Consider the following 24,687-nt stretch of genomic DNA (forward strand, 5'->3'; position numbering starts at 1 on the left):
AAAAGCAGAGTGGCCCAAGAGTAAGTGGGAGACGTAGGAAGAATGGAGCTGGAAGAGAGGGCAGGTTTCCAAGGGCAAGTTCTCTGAGAATAAAAAGTCTACCTTCTTCTTTTTTATTATTATTTCAAGTGCCCTGCAAGGTGCTGTTTATTCAATGGGCATTTAGGCAGTGTGAGTGATTGGGAGAACGGTAAAGTGGTCAGGATTAGAAAAGATAATAGAAGATTTCATTGCACTGGGTGGTGGGAAACAAAAGATGGGGATGCAATGGGAAGAGAAAGAGGGCACACAGAGGGAGGAGGAAAGATAGGTTAAGGAAAAAATGCTTCTGAATCAGCATATTACACTTCAGGTATTAGCTACTCCTCTCCACGTTACTATGTGAATATCTTCATGGGAATTACACCTGGTCTGCCCACTGTCCTTTCTAGGTGTCCCAGGTTCTTTCTCTTGGTGCTATAGTTGTAGGGCATAGCTTCCTCCCTCCACATTACCCCAGAGAGAGTAGGCGGGTTCCCACTGACCTTCATTCATTCTCCGAAACTTGTCCTTGGCCATGTAGCCCAGCACCAGACAGCATCCTCTCTTCTGGAGGCCCAGCTCTGGAAGGAAAACACAGGAGCGTGAGCCTGGAACGGGTCAGGTGTCAATGAACCCCCTTTGCAGGGGATGTGGTGCTTGTTGCTCTTATAAAGAGGACTACTTATTTATTTTAAAAACATTTGCATGGCACTTACTATGGTCCAGGCATAACTTTAAGCCACTGATTCCTTATTTGATTTTCACCAAATCAAATAAGGCACCTACCATTATCCATTTTACACCATCCTCATTTACATATGTGTTTCATAAGCAGTCTTTGGTCAGAGGGCTATAGGTGGCAGAATCAGGAGTTTGAAACCAGGAGGTCTGGATCCAGAAACCACCTTTAACAACTACTCATAGGCTAATGAGGCCCAGTGTGTCCCAGGCTTGGGGACCACACCGGGATGACAGTGGGGCTGTGGTCAGGCCTTCCAGAGGGGGGCAGAGTCCAGCCAGTGGCATCCAGCACAGAGCAGGGCAACCAGCACAGAGCATCTGGGATGAAGAAGTGATGGACTTGGAGGAAGATGCAGGGGTCGAGGCAGAGACAGGAAGAGTCTGCCTTTTGGGAGATCGTGGGCTTCTGGGGCTGGGGATACTGTGCGTCCTTTTTAAAAAATCCTCACCTAAGGTTATATTTATCGATGTTAGAGTGAGAATGAGACGGGGGTGGAGAGAGACAGAGGGAGAGACATCGATGTGGGAAAGAGACACTGATCAGTTGGCTCCTGTATGCGCCTCAACTGGGTAACCTACGTATGTGCCCTGACCAGGAATTGAACCCACAACTAGTTTGGTAAAGAAGACGATGCTCCAACCAACTGAGCCACCCGGCCCGGGCCTGTGCACTCCTACATTCGGGTACCAATCAGCACCATCATCAAGCACTTTTGCAATGTAGACCCAGGGAGGAGCCTTGGGGCTGGGATGGCTAAGAGACACAAGACAGACTCTGGTCCCAAAGACTTTGACCTGATCGGAAAACAAGTTAGAACAACTATGCTGGGCAGCAAAGACAAGGGACAGGTTTTTTTGCAGTATTTTGTAAATCAGTGGCCGCTGTGTGTGAGCATTGGACGGGGTACTTGTGCCTCACAAGAAGTCAAGCTTTCTTCTCCGGTGTTTGTCCTCTAATCCTGATGTGTCTTAAGCACTTCTGGGTTCTCAAGCAGTTCTGCCCCACATTTCTCTTCGACCCCCACACCAGCCCTGTGAGGCAGGCAGATGGGCCCCTGTCCTTCACAGGATACAGATGAGGAAATTGAGATTCAAAGATGCTGAACAGCTTCCCATGCCTCCTTTAGACGTTCCCCCACCCCTTCTCTTGGAAGTCCTGCAACTGTGACGCCTGCCGTAAACTGGTTGAGTGAATGAGGGGTATGATTTCTGGAAGTTGGAATGCAGCTGCGCCTTCTCCCAGGCCTTGCCAGGCTTTTGGGCACCCAGGTGCTCCCCCCATCAGTTTCTCAGAGAAGGAGGGTCCAAGTGAGTGCTGTGTTGCAGCAACTTCTCCAAAACCCTGGGTGTTTCCAGGTTGTTAGAGCATAGACAGGCTGGGCTCATCCCTCCCTCCCCGTCCCCATCCACCTCTTGGTGCCCAGTGTGCCCTCCACGAGTAGCAGGATGAAAGGGAGCTCAGGGCCCACGGGAGACAGATAAGTCAAGCGTGGGGGCTCCTGCCCTAGAGAAAAACAAAGTGTGGCGGGTGGTGGCAGGGTGCCATGGCCCAGGGAGGTCGCCAGCTTTGATCTCTTGATTCTTTAAAGGGGGTTATTGACTATCAGGAAAGAGCAGAGAAGCAGACCCGAGCATGCCTGATCCAAAGGCACCCACTTCTTTTCCTTTCCTTCCACGCTCACGCGTCTGAAGGCACGGCCAGCCCTCCCTCACTTCAAACAGCCTTACATCTCAGGCGCCCAAATTGACGATGTTAAGTTCCCTCATCCAAGGCCTTGGCTCTTTCTGCAGGGGCTCCTGCTCTGGAAGGCCACGTGGATCAAAGCCCCTTTGATGTTTACTTACTATATTTGTGGATTCTTTCTAACAGCCACCTTCAAGAGGCAGGCATGCGGCCTGTCAGGAGGGGGCCGGCGGAAGTACAAGCTGTGAGGAGGCGCTGAGCATCCCTGAGTGATAGCTTCTTGCCTGAGACTGCATTGAAACCTCACCATGCTAAAAACGGGCAGAGCGAGCTGGTCCATTGGAAGCGCATGCGATTGTTCACCATCAGAATGATACAGTTGCTGATGATTCTCATTGTATTTTCCAGTGGCTTCTTGTGTGCCTCTGAAGCTGTGGCTGCTAATGAGACAGGGGGCCTGGGCTCCTGGACTGGGCCGGGGAGGAAACCAGGTGTGGGGGCAGAAGGTGCGGGAGGTATTTAGGCCGATCTCCTGTTGGTGTTCCTGGAAAGTCCCCTCAATTCCCAGGGAAATGGAAGGGGCATAGTTTTCCTAAAGATTTGGCTAATGTGGACAACCCGCTGAACACAAATCATCTATGGCGGCTGTCTCTGCCACCCCCACTCAATCCTTCTGATGCCAGCATAGCCCCAGAGTGGCTGCCAGAGGGGAGAGGCCACTCATACAGTACTATAAGTAATAGCTTCACTGACCATGTTTGATTTTTGCAGGTGACCAGGAAAAGAAGTTTTAAAAACACCTGATTGATGAAAGAAATGGAGGACCAGGAAATTTCTCAATGTATTTGGCTCATTTAATTCGACATGTGTGGGTTTGTCTTAATTATTTCGGCAGCAACATTACAAGGTGCTAATGAGCACACCGCAGAAACCCGTCAGTAAGGAGGCTCTCTGACAGGGTCTGGGCTCAGAGGTGGGCGGAGCTGGTGAGGTCCGTGGGCAAACAGGCAGGTTGGAGGACCAGTGGGGGGAGCATGAGCTAGCTGGCTGCACATGAAGATGTGGGATTTCTTCAGAGCTAAGTTAGAGGTCACTGGGTCCAAGTGAGGAAGCATGCCAGCAGGGCTGAAGGGGGTGTGGGGGCGTTGCACCTGGAACCCAGGTGAGAACTGGGCAAGCAGGGCCCAACTGCTCTGGCTTCCGGAAGCCCTACTGAGCCACACTAACCAGGCTGTTACGGGAGAGATGATCCGATGTGACAGGAAGAACCGTGTCCTTCACTATGTGACTTGGACCAGCCTCCGGGCTGCCACCTCCCTTGCCACATTCACTGGGACAGAGGGTGGAGCCAGACCCCAGATGCCCACTGTAGAACTAACAGTGCGACGATGGAGGCGTCTCCACGGAGACCTGGGGGCTGCAGACTCAGGCCGGGCACTTTCCAGTCGCTGAACCACCAGGTGCACCAGAGGCGTCCTTGGGAAGTAGTTCACGTGAAACAAGGGGTCCTGGCTTTAAATGAAAGTCCCACGGCAAAGAAGTCCTGGTCACCTGCAGGTGGGGGGTGGTGTGTGGCGGGCACTGTCTTAGGAGGCAAAGGGTGAGGAAATTCTGCTGAGCAAGGACGCAGTTACAGGAAGAGCATGTTTCTTGGGCGGAAGGGAAGAATTCATCCCAGGGACTCCTGGCCCCTAGACTGTGAACGCTTGGATTGTGCCTTTTTCTGGAAACTTTGAGCCCCTTGTTCCCAAGCACAGTGCCTGCTACTTTAAGGAAAGGGACAACCAAAGAAATACTGGGCAGTGATGAATTTCTTTCTACCCAGGTCAAGATGAGGTTGAGTGGGCTTAGGAGTGGCGCAGTGGACTAGGCAGGTAAGGGATGGTGTGGTGAATGAAAGCTGTATTCATGGGACCAGGCATCTGGGAAATGAGAGATTCTCCTCTCCAGAGGAATAAGAAGATTATACATGGAAAAGTTTCCTTTCAGTTTCAGAGGGTGAAGGTGGGACTTTTTTCTAGCCCCAGGGTTTTGAAATTCTTATTAGTAATAACAAGGATACAGTGATATTACTTCACGTTTGTGAAATACATATTTTTTTCACGATGCTGTCATATTCTCTATCTAATTAGGTACTGGCAGTGGCTCTGTGAAGTAGGCAAGGCAGGAACTACTTCCCTCATCTCCGTTTCGGAATCTGAGGCTCAGAGAAGCAAAATGACAATTCAAGGCCAAGGTCGGTAGCAGCGCTCAGGCTAGAACCCGGGTCTGGTGTCCGGCTTAGTTCTGTGGGGAGGGCCGGCGTCCCTGGGCGGTGACGGCTGTGGGGGTCCAGAGGAGGAAGGAGGAGTAGCAGGTCTCGGGGGGGCCCTGGCTGATGGCCCCAAAGGCTGGAGATCAGCTGAGGTCCTGCCTTGCTCAGCTGGGGGCCCTGCCCGACGGCCTCTGCCACCAGCGGCTGCCCAGCACTGCTGTGCCGACAGCAGGAAGCGGTGTCTCATGTTTGGAAAGTTCTCGCCTCAATTTTGCTTGACCTTTTTTCTTCATTGGCTCTGTCCAGCCCTGTTTTTAGCACAATCACTAACCCTAACCCTAACCCATAAATCACTCAAAGGTCAGTTTTCTGACCCACCTCCGCAGGACAGAGGCTGGAGGACGGGGGAGGGAAGGCTGATCCACCTGACCAGTCCTCGAGCGTAACCCGGAACCTCTAGGGCAAGCAACCAATGTGTAATAGCCCAGTAATACTTGCTCCATAATTTTTGAGTCTCATAGCTTGCTAGTTGTAAGTTTATTAAAGGAACTATAAACTTTACATTGTTATAAGGACATAATTGCTATTTCATTGCTTACTTAATATGAGTTAATGATATTAGAACTAAGTTTTCCCCTGTTCATATTAAGTATCAATTAGTTGTTTTAAACTATTGATTTGTATTTAATTAACTATGCTATTACATACCAATTAAATTTTTCTAAGAGAAACCCGGAACAGCTGTGATCTTAAATCATGTTTTTAAATTAACAAATTACATAAAAAGCTGATGTCGAGTTGCCCTATTTTAGGAGCAGTTGACAATCGTGACAGTTCCCCCCAGTTTCCGGGGCCACCAGCCCGGGCTCACTAGCTCCCGCAGGCGGCAAAGCTGCTCCCGACCCCAGGTGACGAGCACCCAGCGGTTTCCCGCAGCAGCAGCAGCAACAGCTGCAGGGGCTGGCGTCGGGGCAGCCCTCTGCCAGCCCTGCTGTTCTCGGCTGCCTCAGCCGGCCGTTCCCTGGCTGGTGCAGCCCTTTCTGCAGCGTGGCCAAGGCAGGCAGCGCATTAGTGGGCCTCCCCACCACCCGTGGGTCCCCGATTGCCTGTGTGGCTATTGGCCCCAGATGCCATGTGCCTGTAGGAAATCTGGTGCCCATGTTGTCATCCATCAGGCCTCTGGCTTCTCCAAGTCTCTGCTCCACTGGCCTGAGTCCGTATGCCACGGACATGAAAAACACAGCAGTCACGTACTGAGCGACCCTGGGCATTTTACTCTCCTCGTCCTATTCCAACGTCCCTGAGACCTTCTGACCACAGGTATTGTTACTCTTGTCTTGATGTATAAAGAAATAGACATCTTCAAAGGGTAAGGATTGTGCCCAGCATCCTTCCCCTGTGATGGCAAAGCTTGGTGTACACCTGTGCGCCTCCTCCATGCCTGGTGCAGCCATGAGCCTCCCCTCAGGCATCGCCTGTGGTCTTTCTCCCAAGTGGTTAATTGCTTGGAGTTCCAACATGGCCACCAGCTGATGCAGAAGGTGAGCTTCGTCTGGACCGCTTGGGCATCAGTCAGGCCCCCAGGTTGGTGGGGTCTGCGCACCCCTCTGCACAGTGGACTTGGGACGCTGGCCTCACTGCCCTGCCCCCTGGGGGCTGGGAACAACCTACCTCCCCATGCCCCCACCCCATTAGTTGGTAGCACCCAGGGCTCGCCCACCTGGGGCCAGGCTCACTGAACTCACCCCTGCAGTGAGGCAGACACTCGCTGACTGCTTATGGTGTATTACGCTCTAAGCCAAGCACTCTGCGTATGTTATTTTCCTCAATCGTAAACATCCTATGCAGTAAGTACTATTATTATTCCTGTTTGATGGGAGAGAAAACCGAGCATCCACAAGATTAAATAACTCACTTAGGGTCATACAGCTAGTAAGTGTGGGGACAGCGAAATGGATTACAGATGCAGTTCCTTGGACTTCTGGTACTCTCTGTGTGTGGGGCAGGGGTCGGGGGGTGAGGTGATGTTAGCCGAAGGACTTTACGGGAATCAGTTTTATTGCATGTACAAGATTACCATGGCCTCTCTGACTGAGGATGTCTGGTCCCAGCGGGTTACTAGCTCTGTGGGGGCTGTGACAGAGAAGCAGGCCCGGGAAGGCCATTCCCACCCCTGGCTGTCATCCGTCTACTTATCTTGTGAGGAGCAGGGGCTGCTCAAGGCCGTATGCCTGGACGGCTGTGAGGCTTTTCCTGAGACAAAGCTGGAAGTCGGTGAATTGTGTTCGAACGGGGCCAGATGTTCCACAGCTGTGTGCCGGGCACGCAGGGAGTCCAGGCAGAAGGAGGCCGTCTCTTTTCTCCTTTCCAGGAGGGTCCACAGAGCCCCAGAAACCAAGGCTGAGAGGACAGGAGGCCTGCCAAGCTCCCCCTCCCACTCCACATACCACACCCCCACCCCATTCCTGCAGTCCTCTCAAGGCCCAGGTCTTTGGGGAAGAGGCCCAATAGGAGGCTATACTGTAAATATAAGGCGGGTCTGTGGGTGCAGTCTCCATGCAGATTTGTGAAGATGTGGATTATTAGCAGCAATACTCCGTGGGGCTCAGGGGAGTCGAGGGGTTTTTCTGAAGTCACACTGGGAAGGGGAGGAGCCAGGATTACAACCCAGGTCCGTGTGGTCCCAGAGCCCAGGCTGCACCCTTCTGCCCAGATGCAGTCTGGGTGCTGCACACTCAGCCCAGGTGACCGGCAGAGACCACCCCGACCCCTGGAACAGGGGGACCATGTGCATCCGCAGGGTGCTGGTGGATGGAGTCACAGGCAATGCTGCCAGGTGGTCACACCACTGCGGAGCCCCTGGAATGCAGGCCCCTGGGGAGTTGGTGTCTGGAGGGGGAAGGATGGCCCCAGGGGGAGAAGCTGGGGAGGTGCAGGGAAGCACAGTGGGGGGGCCTGGCACTGAGGCTGCTCAGCCGTGTGCTTGTGACCCCCCTGGTCACCCACCCGTGATCCAAATAAGATCATAAAAGCTGAGGATTAACCAAGAGGGTCTCAAGGGGGCCATGAGCTGGCTTTAAAGGCTTCATCATGATGTCGGGCGGCAACGGGTGGTCTTTGCCCTCAATGCCATGCCCGCTGGGTGGGGTGAGGTGGGGGGCATCTGCTCGCCCCTGGCATGAGGGGGTAGGAAACAGGAAAACACGTCCCTTTAAAGGGTTAGGTCAGGCTGAGCCATGGGGGCTGGGGTGCCCCCCACTCCCTGGGCAGCAGAGCCATACAGAGGACAGCAAAGCGAGGGCATGTCCTTGCCCCCGGTGAGCGGCTATTCACACCCTGTAGCCAGACCCTGCTCTGCAGCAGGGCCCAGCCCATCCAGAAGCTGCACACCCTCCCTGGGGCAGGAGGGCGGCTGTGAGCACGTGAGCAGCCTCGCCCTCTCCGCACCTCTGCACAGGCTGCCTGCGCCGGGACTGTCTACCGCCGGGCCGTGGGCAGTCTGGGGGGCTGAGGCTGGTGAGGCACAGGGATGTGGGGTCTGCCAGGCCTCCAGGGCAGCACAAAGCACCCGCCCTTGCCCAGGCGGCGGGCCAGGAGGAGAGTGGGGGCGGGGTCAGGTGGAGCACCAGCAGAGAAGGCGGGGAGCCCTGCTGGCCCCCCAATCCCAGCCCCACCTCGAGCCTCACACACCCCATTACAATCCTGCATCTCACAATTAGATTGCACCTGCCAGTTACCTCTTGGCACAGCAGCAATCCAAGCTCAGCGGCTGCTTTCTTTGTTCATGTGTGTGTGTTTACTTAGTAACTATTGACCTAGCTACCCCTGTAGCCACATGGAGCCCCTGACCATCATTTCTTTTGCCTTCAAAACCCAGGAAGCACACATGTGGTCACTCCCACTTGGTGTGTGGAGACAGGTGGTCAGGAGGCGAGGACAGTGGTGAGCTCTGGTGGACGCCTCTCATGGGGGGTAGGGTGCGTGCCAGAGGCTGGGTCTACCCCCCTGTTCTTACCTTCTGGAAGGAAGTTCCTTCCATGTGGAAGGAAGGCCCACTACTTCCAGAAAGCTCCACAGATGCCTCTCATCCTGTGGGACTGGGGCGTGGGTGAGAGAACGTGGCTGTGTCAGCCACTAGCACACCTGTTGTGTGAGAAGCACCCGTCAAACCAAGTTCTCTTTGACCCGCCCTGCAGTGAGATGGTCCTGGAGGAGGGCACACAGCGGGGAGAATGTCCCCTGCTTGCCCAAAGTTGCCCAGCCGGTGAGGGCAGAGCTGGGATGTAAACATGGCTCTTCCGGAAAAGCCAAGCCCCCACCTCCCCTAGAGCCCCGGCTCCACGCTGCAAGCCCAGCGTCGGAAATCAAAGCGCCTTTCTTCTCTTTAATGATAACCTTTCTGGGGGGAGAGTGCGGAGGAGAGCCCGAGAGCTTTGATTAAAGAACCGACCTCAAACAGATCCGGGGGCATCATTCTGAAGCAGTGGCCATCACGCAGTAAGAACAGGACAGCTGACTCGCACGAGGCCAGCCCGGCGGCGGGGGGTTGCTCACAGGCGTGCCAGGAACCTGCGCGTCAGTGGGTGGGCCCCGGGGAGGAGACCCCGCTTGGGGCCATCCAGCCCGGCAGCCCCGCCGGAGCCAAGGACAAGGGTGACGGGACGGCACGACAGGGACAGAATGCTGCCGGGAGAGTGGGAGGGAGCTTGACTCCAGCTGGTGCCTTAGACTGGCGTCCCCTGAGGGGAAGTGGTGGTTATTCACCCCCGAGCCCCTGCCTACCCGTCCCGCCAGCCTGCTTGGCGGGTTGTCTGTGGGCTGTTCACCGGTTCCTGGAGCAGGCGTGCACCTCGCCACAGAAGAGCCGGCCCACCCTGACCCCCTGGCCCTGCTCCGGGGCCAGGGCTCACGAGGTCCCAGTACATGAGGGGTGTGGGGCTCCACGGGCTCGGTGACCTGTGTCCCCAGAAGAAACCATCAGGACCCTTGGGTGTCCCAGAGGATGTCACAGCGCTGGTGGCCCAGCCTGGACCGCAGGAGGCTTTATAGCTCTGGTTAATGCGGAGAAGGTCCTCTGGCCGGAGGATACAGGGGGGTGGTTGGAACTCAGACAGGGAGCGTCCTTTAAACAGAGGGGCCCGGGGGGCGGGAGGCCTTGAGCTTTCCTGTGGATGGGGTGGCCGGGTCCTCCCCTGGCTCCCAAGACCCTGCAGCTCTTGGGACTCGCACACAGCAGCATGACCCCTCTGACTGTGTCCCAGCTCTTGGTCTGAGGGTCCACCTCTGCTGTTTCCTCAGTCTGTGCAATAGGGACCTCCTCGGCGAGGGAGGACTGCAGATAATTTATGCAAAAGCTGGGGGGAGATAAGAGGTGTGTTCCTTCCAACTGTGCAAAGATTCAGAACCAAGGCTGGGCACACGGTAAGCGCCCCAGAGATGGCGGCGAGTTAGAACCCTAACAACATAATGTATTACCGTAAAGAACAGGGCAAGATACGACTGCAAGTTAGGACAAGACTGAAACACTCCGAGCATGCCGCTTAGCCTGAGGGCTCTGGTTCTGCAGTCTGCACCGAGGCTCCTAGGCTGTTGCAAAGGCTGCGCCTACGGCAGCCCCAGGGAGGCTGTGCCCAGCTCTCAGGGAAAGGGGCTGGCTCATGGCGGTCCTAGTGGGGCCTGCTGCCCCTGGCTGCGAGGGCCTGGTTGTCCCCTCTTTCTTGAGCTCCCTGCCAGAGTTGAGCCATGGCATCTGCTAGGGGCCAAGTTCCTGGTCAGGTACCAGTGATGCTGGGCCTGCTGGGAGCCTCCCTGCCTGGGGCAGATGCTGGCCTGATTTCCTGGTGACCCGGCTCTGCTCTAATTATCTGGGTGACCTTGGGTGAGTCATCTCCTCTTTCTGGGCCTCAATTTCCTCGTCTTCAAAATAGAGAGTTGTAACTAGGGCAGGAGACTTCACCTGGTGTCTGAGGACCTCAGTCAAGGGTTTTTGCACTCATGAATTTGCACACAAAGCTGAGTCTGTATGTATTTTTTTTCTAGAAAGAGACTGTGGTTTTTATGTACACCCCCATCCCAAACTATGAGTTCTCACCAAAAGGGGTCCCTAAGGTCCCCGTAGCTTTGGGTTTGTTGCATCTGAAGGCCTCCCCTTCCTTGATGACTGTGGCTTACAAATGAAGCCGATGGCAGGGAACTGAGGGCTGGGGAAGCGTTCGGACTACTTCTGATGACAGCACTTTTTCCGGAGTATCGGCAGCCCTGTGGGAGGAGGTGTAGTTTCAGCTCCAGCCCCCAGCACAACGTGAAGGCCCTCCGGTCTGCTTCCTTCTGTAACCCTAACTGGGGCCACAGCTCACGTAGGACGAGACTAGTCCCCCAGACCCCGATAGAGGGCCAGAGGAGGAATCTCAGCGTTCTGGGAGCCAGGACGCGATGTGGGGGGCGGGGGGCATGACTGCACAGCTCTGTAAAGAATTGCTAGCGTAGCCATCCTATTCAGTCCTTACACTGTTTGCTCGAGATTAGCCCACGCTTCTTTGTGTATTTTCCGACGCCTCTGGTCTTGTGTACATATTTGATTCTGTGCATTAATCAGAAATGTCAGAGAGTGTTAGAAGCAGAAGGGAACTTAGGAATCATGCCCATTCAGCCTTGGCCAGGGGAGGAAACCGGGGCTCAGAGAAGGGGAGCATTCCGCTCAGGGCTACCGGGGGCAGAGCTGCGTCTTTCCCATCCTGGCAGCACCCGGAGTGCCTTCCTCCCCAGCCCTGTCTCCCGACCGCAAAGCCAGCCTCGGTGAGCAGTGCTGAGACCGTGCCCTGCTGACCCAGCTCAGTGCCCTCGGCCGCACCGTTCCTTCTGCCAGGTGCACCCACGCTCCTTGCAAACGTCTCGTTCCGCTCAGGTCCAGACCCCATCCCCCTCAGGGAAATGCCTTTATCACCCATCCACGCACTGGGCACCCCCTCCCCAGACACCCCTCTGTCTCACATACACCTCCGCCATGTGACGTCCTGTGGACGTAACGATGGTGAATTTTCCTTGGCTCCACCCTTGTCGACTGTGAGGCGGGGACCGCCCACACTGACCCTTGCACCTCTACCCCTACACAGAGCCTGGCACAGTAGCCCTTGGTAAGTTCTTACACATGGGGAGTGGGGCCAGGACAGTCCACCCTTACGGCCAATGTACTTGGCACCTGAAGTCTCCTCCAGATCCTGGGGGGCCAAGCTGAGGGCTCAGGTCTGAGAGTCTGTCGGGTGGTCTGAGAGCGGGACACTGTGCCTCTCCGACCTTCACTTGCCCTTCCTTCTTTCAGACGTGCCCCGTGTGTGGGCCAGCCTCGTACGTGGGTCAGGCTTACGTGGTTGTTTCAAGTCATTCAGGCTTCCACCTTTATTTCTCTCTATTCCTCACTCATCCCATGGTTGCTGAGACTCACTGTGAGTTGGTTCTGTTTGCCTCTCTGGGCTTCCATGGTGGACAGCGTCACTCAGAGTTGGGAGGTGTCCCATCACTCGTAGGAGTCACTGGGCCTCACCACCTGTGAAATGTTGCCACCTGAGCCTACCTGGGGTTGGCGGTGTGTCAGGTGCCTCACCGTGGCCCTGCACGTGACGGGCTGGCACCCCCGGCTGCTCTGATTGTGGGTGCCCACACATGCAGAAGGGGATTGATTTGCTCCCTCTCTTCCCTAGGGCCTTGTTTCCGGGGGCCTGGCAAGAGGGCCCTTTCCATCAGCCAGGAGCAAGAGGCTGCTGAGCCGCAGACTGAGTTCCCGGTGCTGGGAGGCAAAGCCAGGGTCTACTGAGCAGCTACCCAGTGCTGGGCACCGTCACACACACATGCTTAGGTCATTCACTCCGCATATAATGGGTGATGGAGCTGTTGCTCCCCACTTCTCCAATGAAAACACTAACGCTTAGAGCAGCTGTCGGGCCAGCTCCGCGTCCCATGCTCAGCACACAGTAGGCGGATGGCGCTCAGCCTCTGGGAACACTTCCCACACCCGGGGAGGTTCCAACAGCGTGGGAGGAAGGGGGGCTGCAAAGTCACAAGCCCCCTTTCAACAAGGAGCCCAGCAGCATGCTTGCCTTGGCCATGTTTCCTGCTGCCCCCATGTGTGGTGTGCGGATTGAGTGTGCGGTGGGGTGGGCTTTGAAGGATAAACCCCTTCTCTAGGGTCAATAAGCAAGTGAGTTTGGGTCTCAACTCACCCAAATGTCACCAGAAACAAATTCAGCCTCTGGACTTCTGAGTCAGTCAGGCCTGTGGCCGAGGCCAGAGGGCAGAGCCCACGGCCCCAGGTCTCTGGGAAGGGGAAGGTATGGGACACCTGTTGGACCAGCACGGGTCCTAGAGCCCTGGGTGGGGGGCCCTGGACACCAGCATCCTAGAAACTGGCCATCCCTCCTCTGGTCTAGACTTCATCCTTGCCTTCAGGGAGAAGAGCTGAGCAGGGAGCTGTGGGATGACCCCCTAGTCCTAGATTCTTCTCAGAGACAGAGGCTTGGAGGTCACTCAGGCCCACCACACACCCAGTGCAGGATTCCCATGATAGCATCTCTAAGAAGCAGTCACATGTTTGCCCTTGGATCCTCCTAGGAACAGGGAGCTCATTACTTTGCAAGGCTGTGCTTTTCATTTTTGGAGACCTCAAATAAGGTTAAAGTTCTATAGTGAGCTTCAATATCCTTTACCGGCCTGCAGCTTTGACTCATCTATCCTGAATGTGCTCCACACAGAGCAACATCGACCCCAGTTCCACCCAACCCCCCAGAAGTTTAGCAGATGGCCTTGTCTTCTCCAAGAGAAACAGCCCTTGGGAGTTAGCGGCTGGGACGCTGCAGCCAAAGACTGCCCTCTGGTTCTCTGCACGGTTACGGCCCTGTCTTCCTCCACTGGTCCTCCCTTAGCATCTCCTGAAACACGAGGAGGGCGAAATGGGAATTCGCCGGGGAATCCTTGTCTCACGTGTCTCGGGAAGGAAAGACAATGACCTGGGTCTTTGTGTGGACTTCCACATGGGTGTGACTACACGGTGTCTAATAGAAGAGGCAGTGTGTGTGTGTGTGTGTGTGTGTGTGCGCACTCAGTGAGTTTGTGGGGTGGGTACGTGGTGAGCAGTGAGTGTCTTGCATGTGTGAGTGTGTGGGGTGTGTGGGGATGCTGCTCCCATGTGTGGGTCCTGGGGGAGGGGCCGTGTCATGTGGCTGTTCTTGGAATCCACCTCCCCCACCGGAGAGCTCTCCGAACATGGTGCCAGCCTTTTCTGCCCACGGATGGCTGTAGCTCTGTCTGTAAGGCCAGTCCACGCTCTTGGAAAAGTAAATGTTCCAGCCTCTCCTATTGCAGCAGGTCTGGGCTTACTGACTCCGAGAAGGAAAGGGACAGCCTGGACTGTGGACAGACTTCTGCCCTGTGAGAGGCTTTGCTTCACGCTCTCACATTCTCCCCTCCACACCCAGAGACAGGAAGTGATCCCCCATGGACTTGGGAAGACGCCGAGGACCAGCAAAGTGCTGGATGATGCGAGGCCACCCAGCAAGGAGCAGCAGGACCTGAAGCCTGTGCTGTCTCCCTGCACAGGCCACCTCCATGAAGCAGCACCCAGGGAGGGTCTTGGTGGCAGAGCTGGCCTGTGACAGTGACTGGTCTCCCTCCTGCCAGCCGCCGCTGGCCCTGGAGGATGAACAGGTGGAGATGAAACCATGACTGTAGCATGGCCTCCCCTGATTTCCACCGAGAGCTGCTAAGGGTTTACCATGTGGAAGGGCGGGTAGTTCCTGAACACAGACCAGGATACAATCCAATGTCTTCCATTCTGTGCAGGCCGGGGGTTCAGGCTGCGCTCTCCCTTACAACTCCCTCGGGCTGCAGCCCCTCCTTTCTCCAGATCCTCCCCCTTGCTGTGTGAGCGTTTATCCCTCTGATTTACTCCTTACGTGTCTACAGGGCCTTTCGTGTGGTGCTCTGTGCCCCAGGACCCACTCTCTCATTTAACCAGCAACTTTTCTCATGAATAAAGCGGCGCAGGTCGCTTTTTATTCATGAGATGAGGGCAATGGCAGTGGGAGAGGAGAACCGGGCGGAGCGTGAGGGAGGAGGGGCAGAGACTGCAGGGTGAGGTTCATAGGAGGCCCACATGACTTTGGCCCTGCCCCGGGGGTGGGCGTGGGAGGCTCCCGGAGCAGGGCGGCTCTTGTGTCTTTCTCGGCACCTGGGCTTGCACCTGGGGCTCCCCACCCTGCTGGTCACCGCCGGCTCCCACGGTCCTCCTGCCTCTCGCCACCACTGTGTTATGGTATCTGCTCATGTGTCTGACTGTCTCCTTGGAGTGTAAGGTCATTGAAAACAGGGACGATATCACGTGTTCATATCTCGCACGTGTCGCTGTGACTGCTGCACAGTGGGAGCTTAATACACGTCCACTGGGCCAGAGGCTGGACGAGAGCTGAAAGTGAGAAGATGCACCAGGCTGGTTTCAGCCCTCCGGAGGCCCCCTCTTTGGGGTGCAGGACGCATATGAAAGGGCAACTGACAGCCACTGGGGCAAGTCTGCCCAGGGAAGTCTTCAGGGCAGAGGTGGGACTAGAGCTGGGCCACATGGGGCACTGGGGACCGGTCCCTGGAGGGGGAAGAGCATTCTAGGTGGGAGGAGTGGCTTGGGCCAAGGTTCAGGGTAGGGATGGGAAAGGCCGAGGCAGGGTCTGTGCAGGGAAACCAGGAAGGGCAGTTTGAGGCACACAGTGGAGTGTGGAGCCTGGAATTTCTCCTCTTTCAATGGAGAGCTTGCCCAGGCCAAACCCCATGGTTCCTGGCATCCACGCACTGCCCCCCTGGCACATCTCCTGCAGGGAAGGGGGCTGGCACGGCATCTGTGCACCGTAGATGAGCAGGGCCCCACGTGGCCTGGGACTGCTCTGTTCTGTCTTCCCCTGCGAGGCCAGAAAAGAAGAACCAGGCTGACTCTTCTGGTCCGAGAGAACTCCCGCCCCCACCTGGCCATGGCCTACCTAACCTAGCGATCTCCTCTCCAGCCCGGACTAGGTCTCAGAGTAAGACCATAACACAAGGCAGGGAAAGGAACAGCCGGAGGGAGAAGCTGGAGGGGGACCCATACCCACTGAGCAGCTCCTGGCTCCCTCGTCTCCTATGGTAGGGGCTCATAGTCCCAGTGTATGGATGGGAGAACAGATACTCCTGGGAGTTAAACAAGCTGCCAAGGTCAGTGGAAGTGGGGTTGATGGCAAAGCCTGGCCCCTCCCTTCATTTGGCCCTGGCCTGCCCGTGTGGTCCGTCGGGCCTTACTGCGTGATCCTGAGCAAATCATCCAGCCTCCCGGCGCTCCCAGTTCCTCCTCTCTCAGTCCAGGTAGGGGGGCTGGGGGGAGGGGGATGGCTCTCAAGTGACTCCTCCGCTCAGCTCAGACCAGGCGGGGCTCCTCTCACACGGCACCCGCTCCGAGGCCAGGCTGCCGTGTTTTGCCAGCAGCCCCCGTGGGGGCTTCACCAGCCGCACTAAGCCCCGGTTTGTGTTCTGCCTTGGGTGTTTTATGAGAGTTGGTATCAGCACGCACTCCCCCGATGCTGCCGGAAGCCATAATCCAGACACGGTTGGAGGGTTTAGTGGAAATCCTCTGCTACAGCAGAAGAAAGTGAAACTCGGCAAAGCAAGGCTTTCGGCAGACGCAAAATCTACCCGTTTACCTTCCAAACCCAGGTTGCTGGGTGGGGACGCTGAGAAGCAGCCGGACACCCTCCGCTCCAGGCCTCCCTGAGGTCTCGGGGACCTTTGCAGGCCTGAAGCCGCTGAGGACGGAAGGGGCGGGTCCCCAAGCCTTCCCTCTGCACCAGGAGCGCGATTCCCCCCAATGCTGCCTGCACCACAGGCCCTCACTGCAGTCACACTCGTTTTGCTATCAAGTCACAGAAGTAGGAGACTCTTTCGTTTTGACACAAGGCTCAGAAAGCTTAAGTGACCTGCCTCAATTACACAATCCACGAACGACAGAGTGGAGAAGAGCCCTCGCTGTGGACAGGGGAGAGGACACTGCTACTTTTTCTTGGCAGCTGGACCCTCCACCCCCCACCCCATACCAGCCCATCATCACCATGGAAATGCCCCTGCCGAGTTGGCCTGCTGACCTGGCCTTCGGCCCCCTGTGTGCCCCCGGAGCCTCCTCTGCCTGACACTCAGCCTCTGGTCACAGCTGGCCGTGGGCACCTTCAGAGCCCAGGGAACCGTGTGGTTGCAGGGAAAACGTGCTCCCGCCCTAGGCTTGCCAGCAAATCTAGGGCAGTGTTATCTTCCTCACATAATAAGGCTTCACCATTTCTGAGACGCTGAAACCTCCAGGTTTGCCCAACTGCAGGCCTTCTTCTCCCAAGCTGAGGGTAGCTGGGATCACGGCCAAGGCTTAGCTGCTCAGGACCCCTCCCCCCAGCACATCTGTGAAGACAGTCTGCCCGGAGCTCCAGCGCCTAGAACATGGCTCAGCACCCGGGAGCTGCTCTGCTCTCGCCGTCGGAGCAAACACATGGGGCAGCCTAGCACAACGAGCACAGTGTGTGTGGGGCAGTTAGACAGCCCTGGCTTCAAACCCCAGCTCCAGCACTTACTAGCTGCCCACCCCTAGGCAGGCATCGAACTCCTCTCTGAGCCTGCTTCCTTCTTTGTAAATGGAAACAATAACCCCACCCACCTCATGGAGATGCCTCGGGGATGCAGGAGATTGAGCACCCGGCACAGTGCCTGGCATGCAGGACGGCTCCGCAGAGGGAAGCCCTGACATCTCACTTCGGTCTGGTTGGTTCCTGGGGATGTCCTGCCTTCATGCGGCCCCTGAAACGTGCCAGAGCTCACGCTGTCTGACAGCTGCTCTGGTGTCCTGGGCTCTCACATGGCCCCTTTGTCCCTTCCTGGCACATGGCCCCCAGAGCCCTGAAAATCCACGGTGCACGGGTCCCTGACTTGTCCCCAGTCCCGTGAACGTGGTTCTGCCTTGCTGTCCAGACAGACAGAGTGAAGCAAAGGTGGCTTTTCTAAATTTCTCACATGAGCCTCACTCTCCTCTAGTGCCAGGCTGCTCCGAGTACCAGATGTCGGCACGCCCAGCCCCTCTCCCTGCATCCCGCTGGCCCGGAGCTGAAGCGAAAGGGACTCTGTTACAATGTGGGAAGAGCTTCCTCACCATGACATCATGGGGTGGCAGTGAGGTGCCGCCACCCTTGCGTGTCTCTCGACTCACGGGCCAGGCCCCGATGATGGCTATTGAGCTCAGCAAAGCCAGCCAGCAGACAAGTTTGGACTCCTGTGTAGCTCCCGGCAGTGCATCGAAGAGGAATTAACCATGACCACACAGTGTGTGGAATGTCATCATTGGGATGGGCTCTCGCCCCTTGTTGCAGCAGAGGATTGGGTTGGGAACTGCTTGATTGTCCACCATCATGCCAAATGGCAGAGGGGGCTAAAGGGAGGCTGCCTGAGAGACACGTGAGGAGCAAGGGACCAGTGCCCAGCACTTCACGCCTGCCTGTTCATCTGTCCATGACGCCTGTCAAACGCTGGGGGTCCATCTCGCCGAAAGGTACTACATCAATGTAAACAGCTGTTGCCACTAAGCTCCGTCTGTGAGTCTTAAACCTCCTGCGTGAATGGCGGCCAGATCTGGGCTCCTGCCTGAGAGAGGGGAGGGAGGTGGTTTACTTGGCAAATAAATATGATCTCATAAACCCTGGCAGGATTCCAACCTGAGGAGTAGCCGTCTGCCTTCCTAAATCCCTCTGCAGCCACGAACAAGCAGGAACATTCTTCTTTACTTCCTCTCTTCAGAAACAAACTCTATCGGTGAGCATCGCTCAGCGGCAGAGTCCCCAGGTGGCGGGGTGGGGGCTGTACCTCCATGATGGGACATGAAGGATGAGCTCAGAGCACGGTACACTTTTGGGAAAACGCAGCCAGACAGTTGGCCGCTTGGCTGGGAAAAGACACCCGAGGATCTCGAATCAGAGAGGCTGCATGGTTCGCATGCCCTGGTTCACGAGGCACGCAGAGAGCCAAATCAATAAGAATCGCATTGCTTAGCAGAGCCATTTCCCTGGTCTAAGTCATTATGGAGTAACTAGGTACCTGGGCGGTCCAGCTGGAGCTGGAGTTCACAGTGGAGTGCAGAGCTGTCGTGCTGAGCCCCCTTGCTGTGAATGAGCCGGGGGGTGTCTCGCGGCTTCTCTGCTCACAGGGGCGCCGCTGCCTCCTTGAAGTCTATAAGCCCCGTTTGGCTTTGCTTGCCATTCGATATTGGTAACTATACTTTCACTCAAGTAGCAGGCATTGTCACTCTCTAGTTTATAAACCTGGGAACTGGTGCTCAAAGGGGGAACAAGGGAGCTCGTTCAGGGTCATAGCAGATGCGTAGCAGAAGTGGGACGTGAGGACTTTGGCGCCGCCCCCTCCCCATGCTGAAGCGGCTACCGCAAGGCCGGGCAGGGGAGGCATGGGGCCAGCAGCTTGGCTCTGGGTTCACATCTCGTGGCCACTGGTCGGAGGGGGCTCACTGGCGGTCAGTGGGTCGGCGAGGGTAACCCCTGGCTGAGCTCACAGAGAGGTTTTGAAGTATGAACATGGCCAGGGCTCTGAGTTTGTGGGGAGAAGGGCACAGCAGTGTGTGAATGCTCAGGATTGTGGATTCATCCGCTAAACCTTTATCGAGCTCCCCTATGGTGAGGCTTAGGGGCACACCTGTACACAAGACAGGGTCCCTGCCCGGGAGCAGCTGGTGGTCCAGCGGGATAGACGATCATAACACAGTGTGATGAGTGCTCCAATCGGAGGGGTCTAGGGCCCTGGGTGAGGTAGGGGAAGAGTCACCAATCAGACACGGCAGTTCTTTGAGAACGAATGTCCATGGGGGCATTGGCTGAAACAGGCAGATCGAGATGGCCCTGCAGCGTGTCCCAGGCTGAGGACAGGGCACGTGCACCGGCAGGAGGTCGGAAAGACCTCAGGTGACGGCATGTTCAGTTTGGACGCATGCTGGAGGGAGAGTGGTGGGGAGAGTCAGCCCGGAGCAGTCAGCAGACCCCACTGGGGCAATTTCCCATCAGGAGCGGGCCTGCACACACCACCCAGGCTCCCTGCCCCACCCCCAGCCCTTCCCTCACCCCAACCCCACAGGCTGGATGGTCTTCACGTTGCTCTGGACTCTGCAGCCTTCAACTGCGCCTGAAGGGGGGGCTGGAAGCATCGAGCCCTGGTCCAGAACCCGGCTGTTTTTATGCAACGGGCGGGCTGTAATCTGGGAGAGGCTCCTTGAACATATTTCTGCTTTCTCAATGGCTTTGACTTTTCACTAAATTGAAGCTGCAGTACAATATATGTGAACGATTAGCCTGTGTAATACATTCCTGCACATTTAGATTAGGAGTGATTATGACTTAAGTGAAATAGTTGAACACAATTCTCACGGCCGTCTATCTTTTCTTCTCCGTGTCCCGGGGGCGTGTGAATGCAGGAGTGACCGACCTGATGGACAGCCCGGGTCTGGGTGCAGAGAGGGGCTGGGGTTCCCCTTTGGAGGCTACAAACAGGCAGGAGGAGCTGAGATCAGAAGCGGAATCTGCGGTGCAGGGAGAGGCAGATCTGGGCTGGGTGCGGGCTCTGCCCTTGGTTCGCTGTGTGGCTTTAGGTAAGTTACTTAAATTCTCTGAGTCTTCCTTTCCCCTCAGCAAAGTGGGCGTTATTCTTCTTGGCTCACGGGACCGCTTCAGGCGGAATGAGATCAGACGTGTGAGAGCGACCCGGGAGCTTGGGTGGTGGTCAAAGTCCTGGACTCGTTCTGACTCTGTGCCTTACTAGAGCCACGCGACCTTGGCCTTCGTCACTCAGCCTCTCAGAGCGACACCTTCCTAAATCCACAGAACGGGGATGAGTGCCCTTGGCCATGGCTATTCTCAGGGGAGAATTAAATGGGATTTTCCACGTTAAGAGTGCATTGCAAAGTGTTGGTCCCCTGGGAGTCTAGCACTGGCTGGTAGGGCCGGGAACAGGAGCCTGCTCCTCTGCCGGGACAGCAACCTGGAGTGTTTGGGGGAACCTCACGGGTCGGGGGGTCCGGGGTGAGGAGTGCAAGGAGAGGAGCCTGTGGAGAGCTTCCTCGGGAGTTCCAGCCCTGCCCCTGCCCTGGGCCACTCAGTCCTTCTTCCTCTGCTCCAACCACACCCTCCACCCCCGCTCACTTAACACATGGAGCAGTCTCTGTAATTCACTCATTCATTATGTTTTTGTCTGGAGTCTGTCCTCCTGGTTCAAGGCTCTGCTTTGTCCCCTTATACATCCTGAACGCTGACCGCACAGCTGGGCAAGAAGCAGGCCCTCAGGGCGCGTGTGTCCGGTATGGGTGTTCAGGGTGAGGCTGGAGTTCTGTCTCCAGAGGGCAGCTGAGGTGAGGCTGGGGGGATGGCAGTGGCCGGGGGCGCCCAGGGCAAATGGAGGCATCAGTCACTCCAGCAGGGAACTTGCTGCGGGGAGACAGAAATAACAGCCATTCGGCGTGTGGAGCCGGCACCCATTCTTCCCGGATTTTCTCCGGTCCCTGGGCACGGGCAGCCTGGCTGCGTTTCCGCGCCCCTCTCAGCCACAGGTGACACTGGAAGCGCCTCCCGGTCAGAGCAGTGACTGCGGCGCTAGCCTCGGCCTCTAGAGGTGCCCGCCTGCTGGGGCTCCGGCTGCGGACAATCTTTCTCTTCTGTTCATGACAACAGGGACAACAAATGACACGATGGCAGATGGAGGCCTCCCAAGCCCCCCAGAAAGGAAGGAGTTTGGACTGCAGCTGTGGTGGCATCTGCATGGAGAGGAGCAACTGCGGGGGCCTTTGTGCCTGGGGCGTGGCTGCCCTCTGACCCCTCCAGAACTTGGGTGCTGTGGCTGCTTTGTCCAGGACCAGCGTCCCTCGGACCAAGAAATCGGGGCATGGTAGCCACAGGCAGGGGTTGGCATCAGCTGGGGTGCCCCTGGCTCGGGGCCCTCTGCCCCAAGGAGCCCCAGAAGCACCCTGGAGAGGGAGCTGGCAACGGCCAGGGCCTAGCGCATCAGGGCCTGGCTGAGTGTTGGCCCCGCTAATGGCAGCTACTCTCCATCTCAGTGAGGAAAGGAAGCCGGGCTGAGGGACCCGCGCTCGGTCGCTCAGCTCGTGAGGTGGCAGTGCGGGGGTAGGACCCCGTGTTCTGAACCCCCAGCACGTCCACTCTCTCCGGCCTGTGCACTGTGGGCAGTCCCTTACCCCCAGCTGCAGTCTCTGGATCAGCGCCCCGGTTACTGATGCGGCACCTCGGCCCGTCCTGCCTCCTCGCCTTGCATTGCCAGCGCCCTCAGCACTGCCGGCCAAGCTCCTAGTTCAGTTACCACTCAAGATCCATTCTTTCTACTGTGCCCCACCCTGCGGGGCTCCCCTCGAAAACCAGCCAGGGCTCAACCAGAGCAGAGATATCTTGGGGTACCCATATTAATGCCAATACAAATATGAGTAGTGATATGAATACTAATAGTGGCTTATATTTGTTGAGTGTTTATTCAATCTCAAATGTGAACTCAGAAAGCTGACTCTTGAGATCTGTGTTCATGGGTTTCTTTTTTAATCCTCACCTCAGGATATGTTTATTGATTTGAGGGGTGGGGAGACGGAGAGAGGAAGAAGGGGAGACGGGATGGGGAGACCAAAAGGGAGAGAGAAACACTGATGTCAGAGAGAAACAACTAGTCGTCTCCCGTACGCGCTATGACGAGGGCCTGAACCTGCAACCCCGGTGTGTGCCCTGACCAGGGATTGAACCCACAAACTTTTGGTTTACAGGACAACGCTCCAACCAACTGAGCCATCCAACCGGGGCAAGATCGGTGCTTTTAATCATTCTATGTCCTGCTCCTTTCTCTTACGGCATGGTCCTTTGACCTAAGCCACGCTGGCATTCTCTGTTTTAGTAACATCGCTCTTCAAACCAACTTCTGAAGCTGAATGCAAACTCTCAGATGTGGCCTGACCACACAAAGCCCCGGGGATGTCACTTCCCTGTGTCCTGTGCATCACTTTGCAATTAACGCAGTCTACGGTGGCACTTGCTTTTTTTGCCCCCAAGCCTCAGGGTTGCCAACGACTACGCTTCACAGCCAGTCCCAAGTGCCCAGTCTTCCAGAAATGAGGCACGGTGGGCAAGCCTGTTTCTGTCACCTTCGCGTGTGACCGGACTGAAGCCGCAGCTTTCCTCTCATCGCAGGCCTCACCTGGCCCTGCCGAGCGCTCAGTGAACAGGCAAGATGAAAGAGAACATGGTCTCCGGCAAGTACGGGGCTGGCTGCTGGTGGAATGGCCCGTGAAGGTCACTGCCACTGCTTGCTGAGAGATCTGTCCCTATTTCAGCCTCAGTGGGAAAGTGATGGAGGGTGTAATTAGGGCCTGAGCTGTTCTTGTGGGGGCTGCTGTCCCCGTTCAAGGAGGCTGGGCACACGGACAGTGGTCCCTGTGCTCCCAAGAGGAGGGGGCTGTGCCTGCTGGTCTAGGGTAGGGAGGCTCTCTGACCCGGTGTCTGCAGATCCCCCACCGTCCTGGGGGTGTGGAGGTGGGAGTGGGGGGCGGAGTGAAAGGAGGGGGAGGGGAGGTAGGAACTGTCCTCGGAAAAACTGTGATGGGGCAGAGGGCAGTAAAGCCGGCTCCGCTGCCCTATGATCTTTCCGGCCTTTGCCTCCACTTGTCCCCTCACCCCACCTTGGTATCTGGGAGCCCAGGCTTCTCAGGATCCCTCTCCTTGGGGCACCCCACCTAGGTCTTCCTTCCCTGTTTTCTCCACTCCTTCTCTCTTTGTCCTGTTTGTCTCACTGCACCCCATTTCCTGGGGCACTTGCCTTATTGGAAGGTGATCTAACTTCCATGCATATCACCAGCTGTAACTCAAGGGCATAAATACTTTAACGGGAGAATTCCTTAACCTGAAGGTAATTTGGCCAGGGTAAGCCCTAACTGGTTACACTCTTCAGGTATTCTTTCTCGAGTACTCACAGCGTCACAAGTTCAAGACTCTAGCGCTGCTTCTTAGGACACTTTTCAAGGTAGACAGGGTGGGGATTGTCCCTACGGTGAGCAAACGGGGCCGAGGCCCCACCCCTCCCATCCCCTCGGGGCACTGATGGCTTCTGGGGGCGGGCCCTGCTAGGGCTGGCTTGGACTCTCCAGAGACGAGCCCCCAAGACAGCTCAGGGCTTGTTCCCAGCCCTGGGAGGGTCACAGAATATAAGTCCCATCAGGCCCCTTGGAGGAGGACTTCAGGGTACTGGGGCCCTGTGCTGTCTTGAGCCCTATTCTAGGCACATTCCCGTCCTTGCTTTAATCTTCATCCCTTCATATGGGTGAGAAAGCTGAGGTTACGCAAAGTCTGAAGTCACATGGCTACACAGTGGTGAGTGGGGGAGCCTAGAGTTGACAATTTCAACTGATTCCAAAGCTCATGCCCCTTCTTCTACCCCACTCAGTGTCTCCAGGGAGACTGGGGTCGGGAGGAGGCCGTGTCCTGGAGGAGACTCATCCAGTAGGACAGACAGGACACCCCCGGATGGAAAGACCCTGGAGAAGAAAACAGGGCACCTCATGTTGGCCCACTGCCTGGTACGCAGTGTGACGGGGCCGGAAGTAACCCTCTGGTTTGGGTCAGGGCCAAGGGAGCCAGGTCTTGGGCCCAGCAGGTCCGTCTGGGGAAGAAGTGAGTTTGGAGCCAGCCCCTGTGGGACGTGAGAGCTGCTGCCCTGAGCTGGGTGTGCCCTGGGAGCATGGAGCCTGGAGCTGGAGGGCCTCAGCTCAGTTGGCAGAGAGGCCTGTTTCAGAGAAGCGGGCTGCTGCCCTGGGCAGAGGGCCTGGCATAGGAGCGGCTGGGCCCAGGGTGCTGAGGGGGAGGAGGCCCTTCCCATTCGGAAGCTCGAACAAAGGGTTTCTTGGCCAGAG

The 24,687-nt window shown here is 56.6% G+C and overlaps 1 protein-coding gene across 2 annotated transcripts in view; it reads right to left on the reverse strand.

Moving 5' to 3' along the window:
• KIRREL3 (kirre like nephrin family adhesion molecule 3) overlaps positions 1-24,687 on the reverse strand; it is a 503,419-nt gene that overhangs the window by 113,818 nt on the left and 364,914 nt on the right. For both annotated transcript variants that reach the window (XM_028527883.2, XM_028527882.2), the window contains exon 3: positions 525-602. In XM_028527883.2, coding sequence (XP_028383684.1) covers positions 525-602 — 78 coding nt within the window. The remainder of the gene's footprint in view (positions 1-524; positions 603-24,687) is intronic.

This window comes from Phyllostomus discolor, chromosome 13, assembly GCF_004126475.2.
Source record: "Phyllostomus discolor isolate MPI-MPIP mPhyDis1 chromosome 13, mPhyDis1.pri.v3, whole genome shotgun sequence".
NCBI classification, from domain to species: domain Eukaryota; kingdom Metazoa; phylum Chordata; class Mammalia; order Chiroptera; family Phyllostomidae; genus Phyllostomus; species Phyllostomus discolor.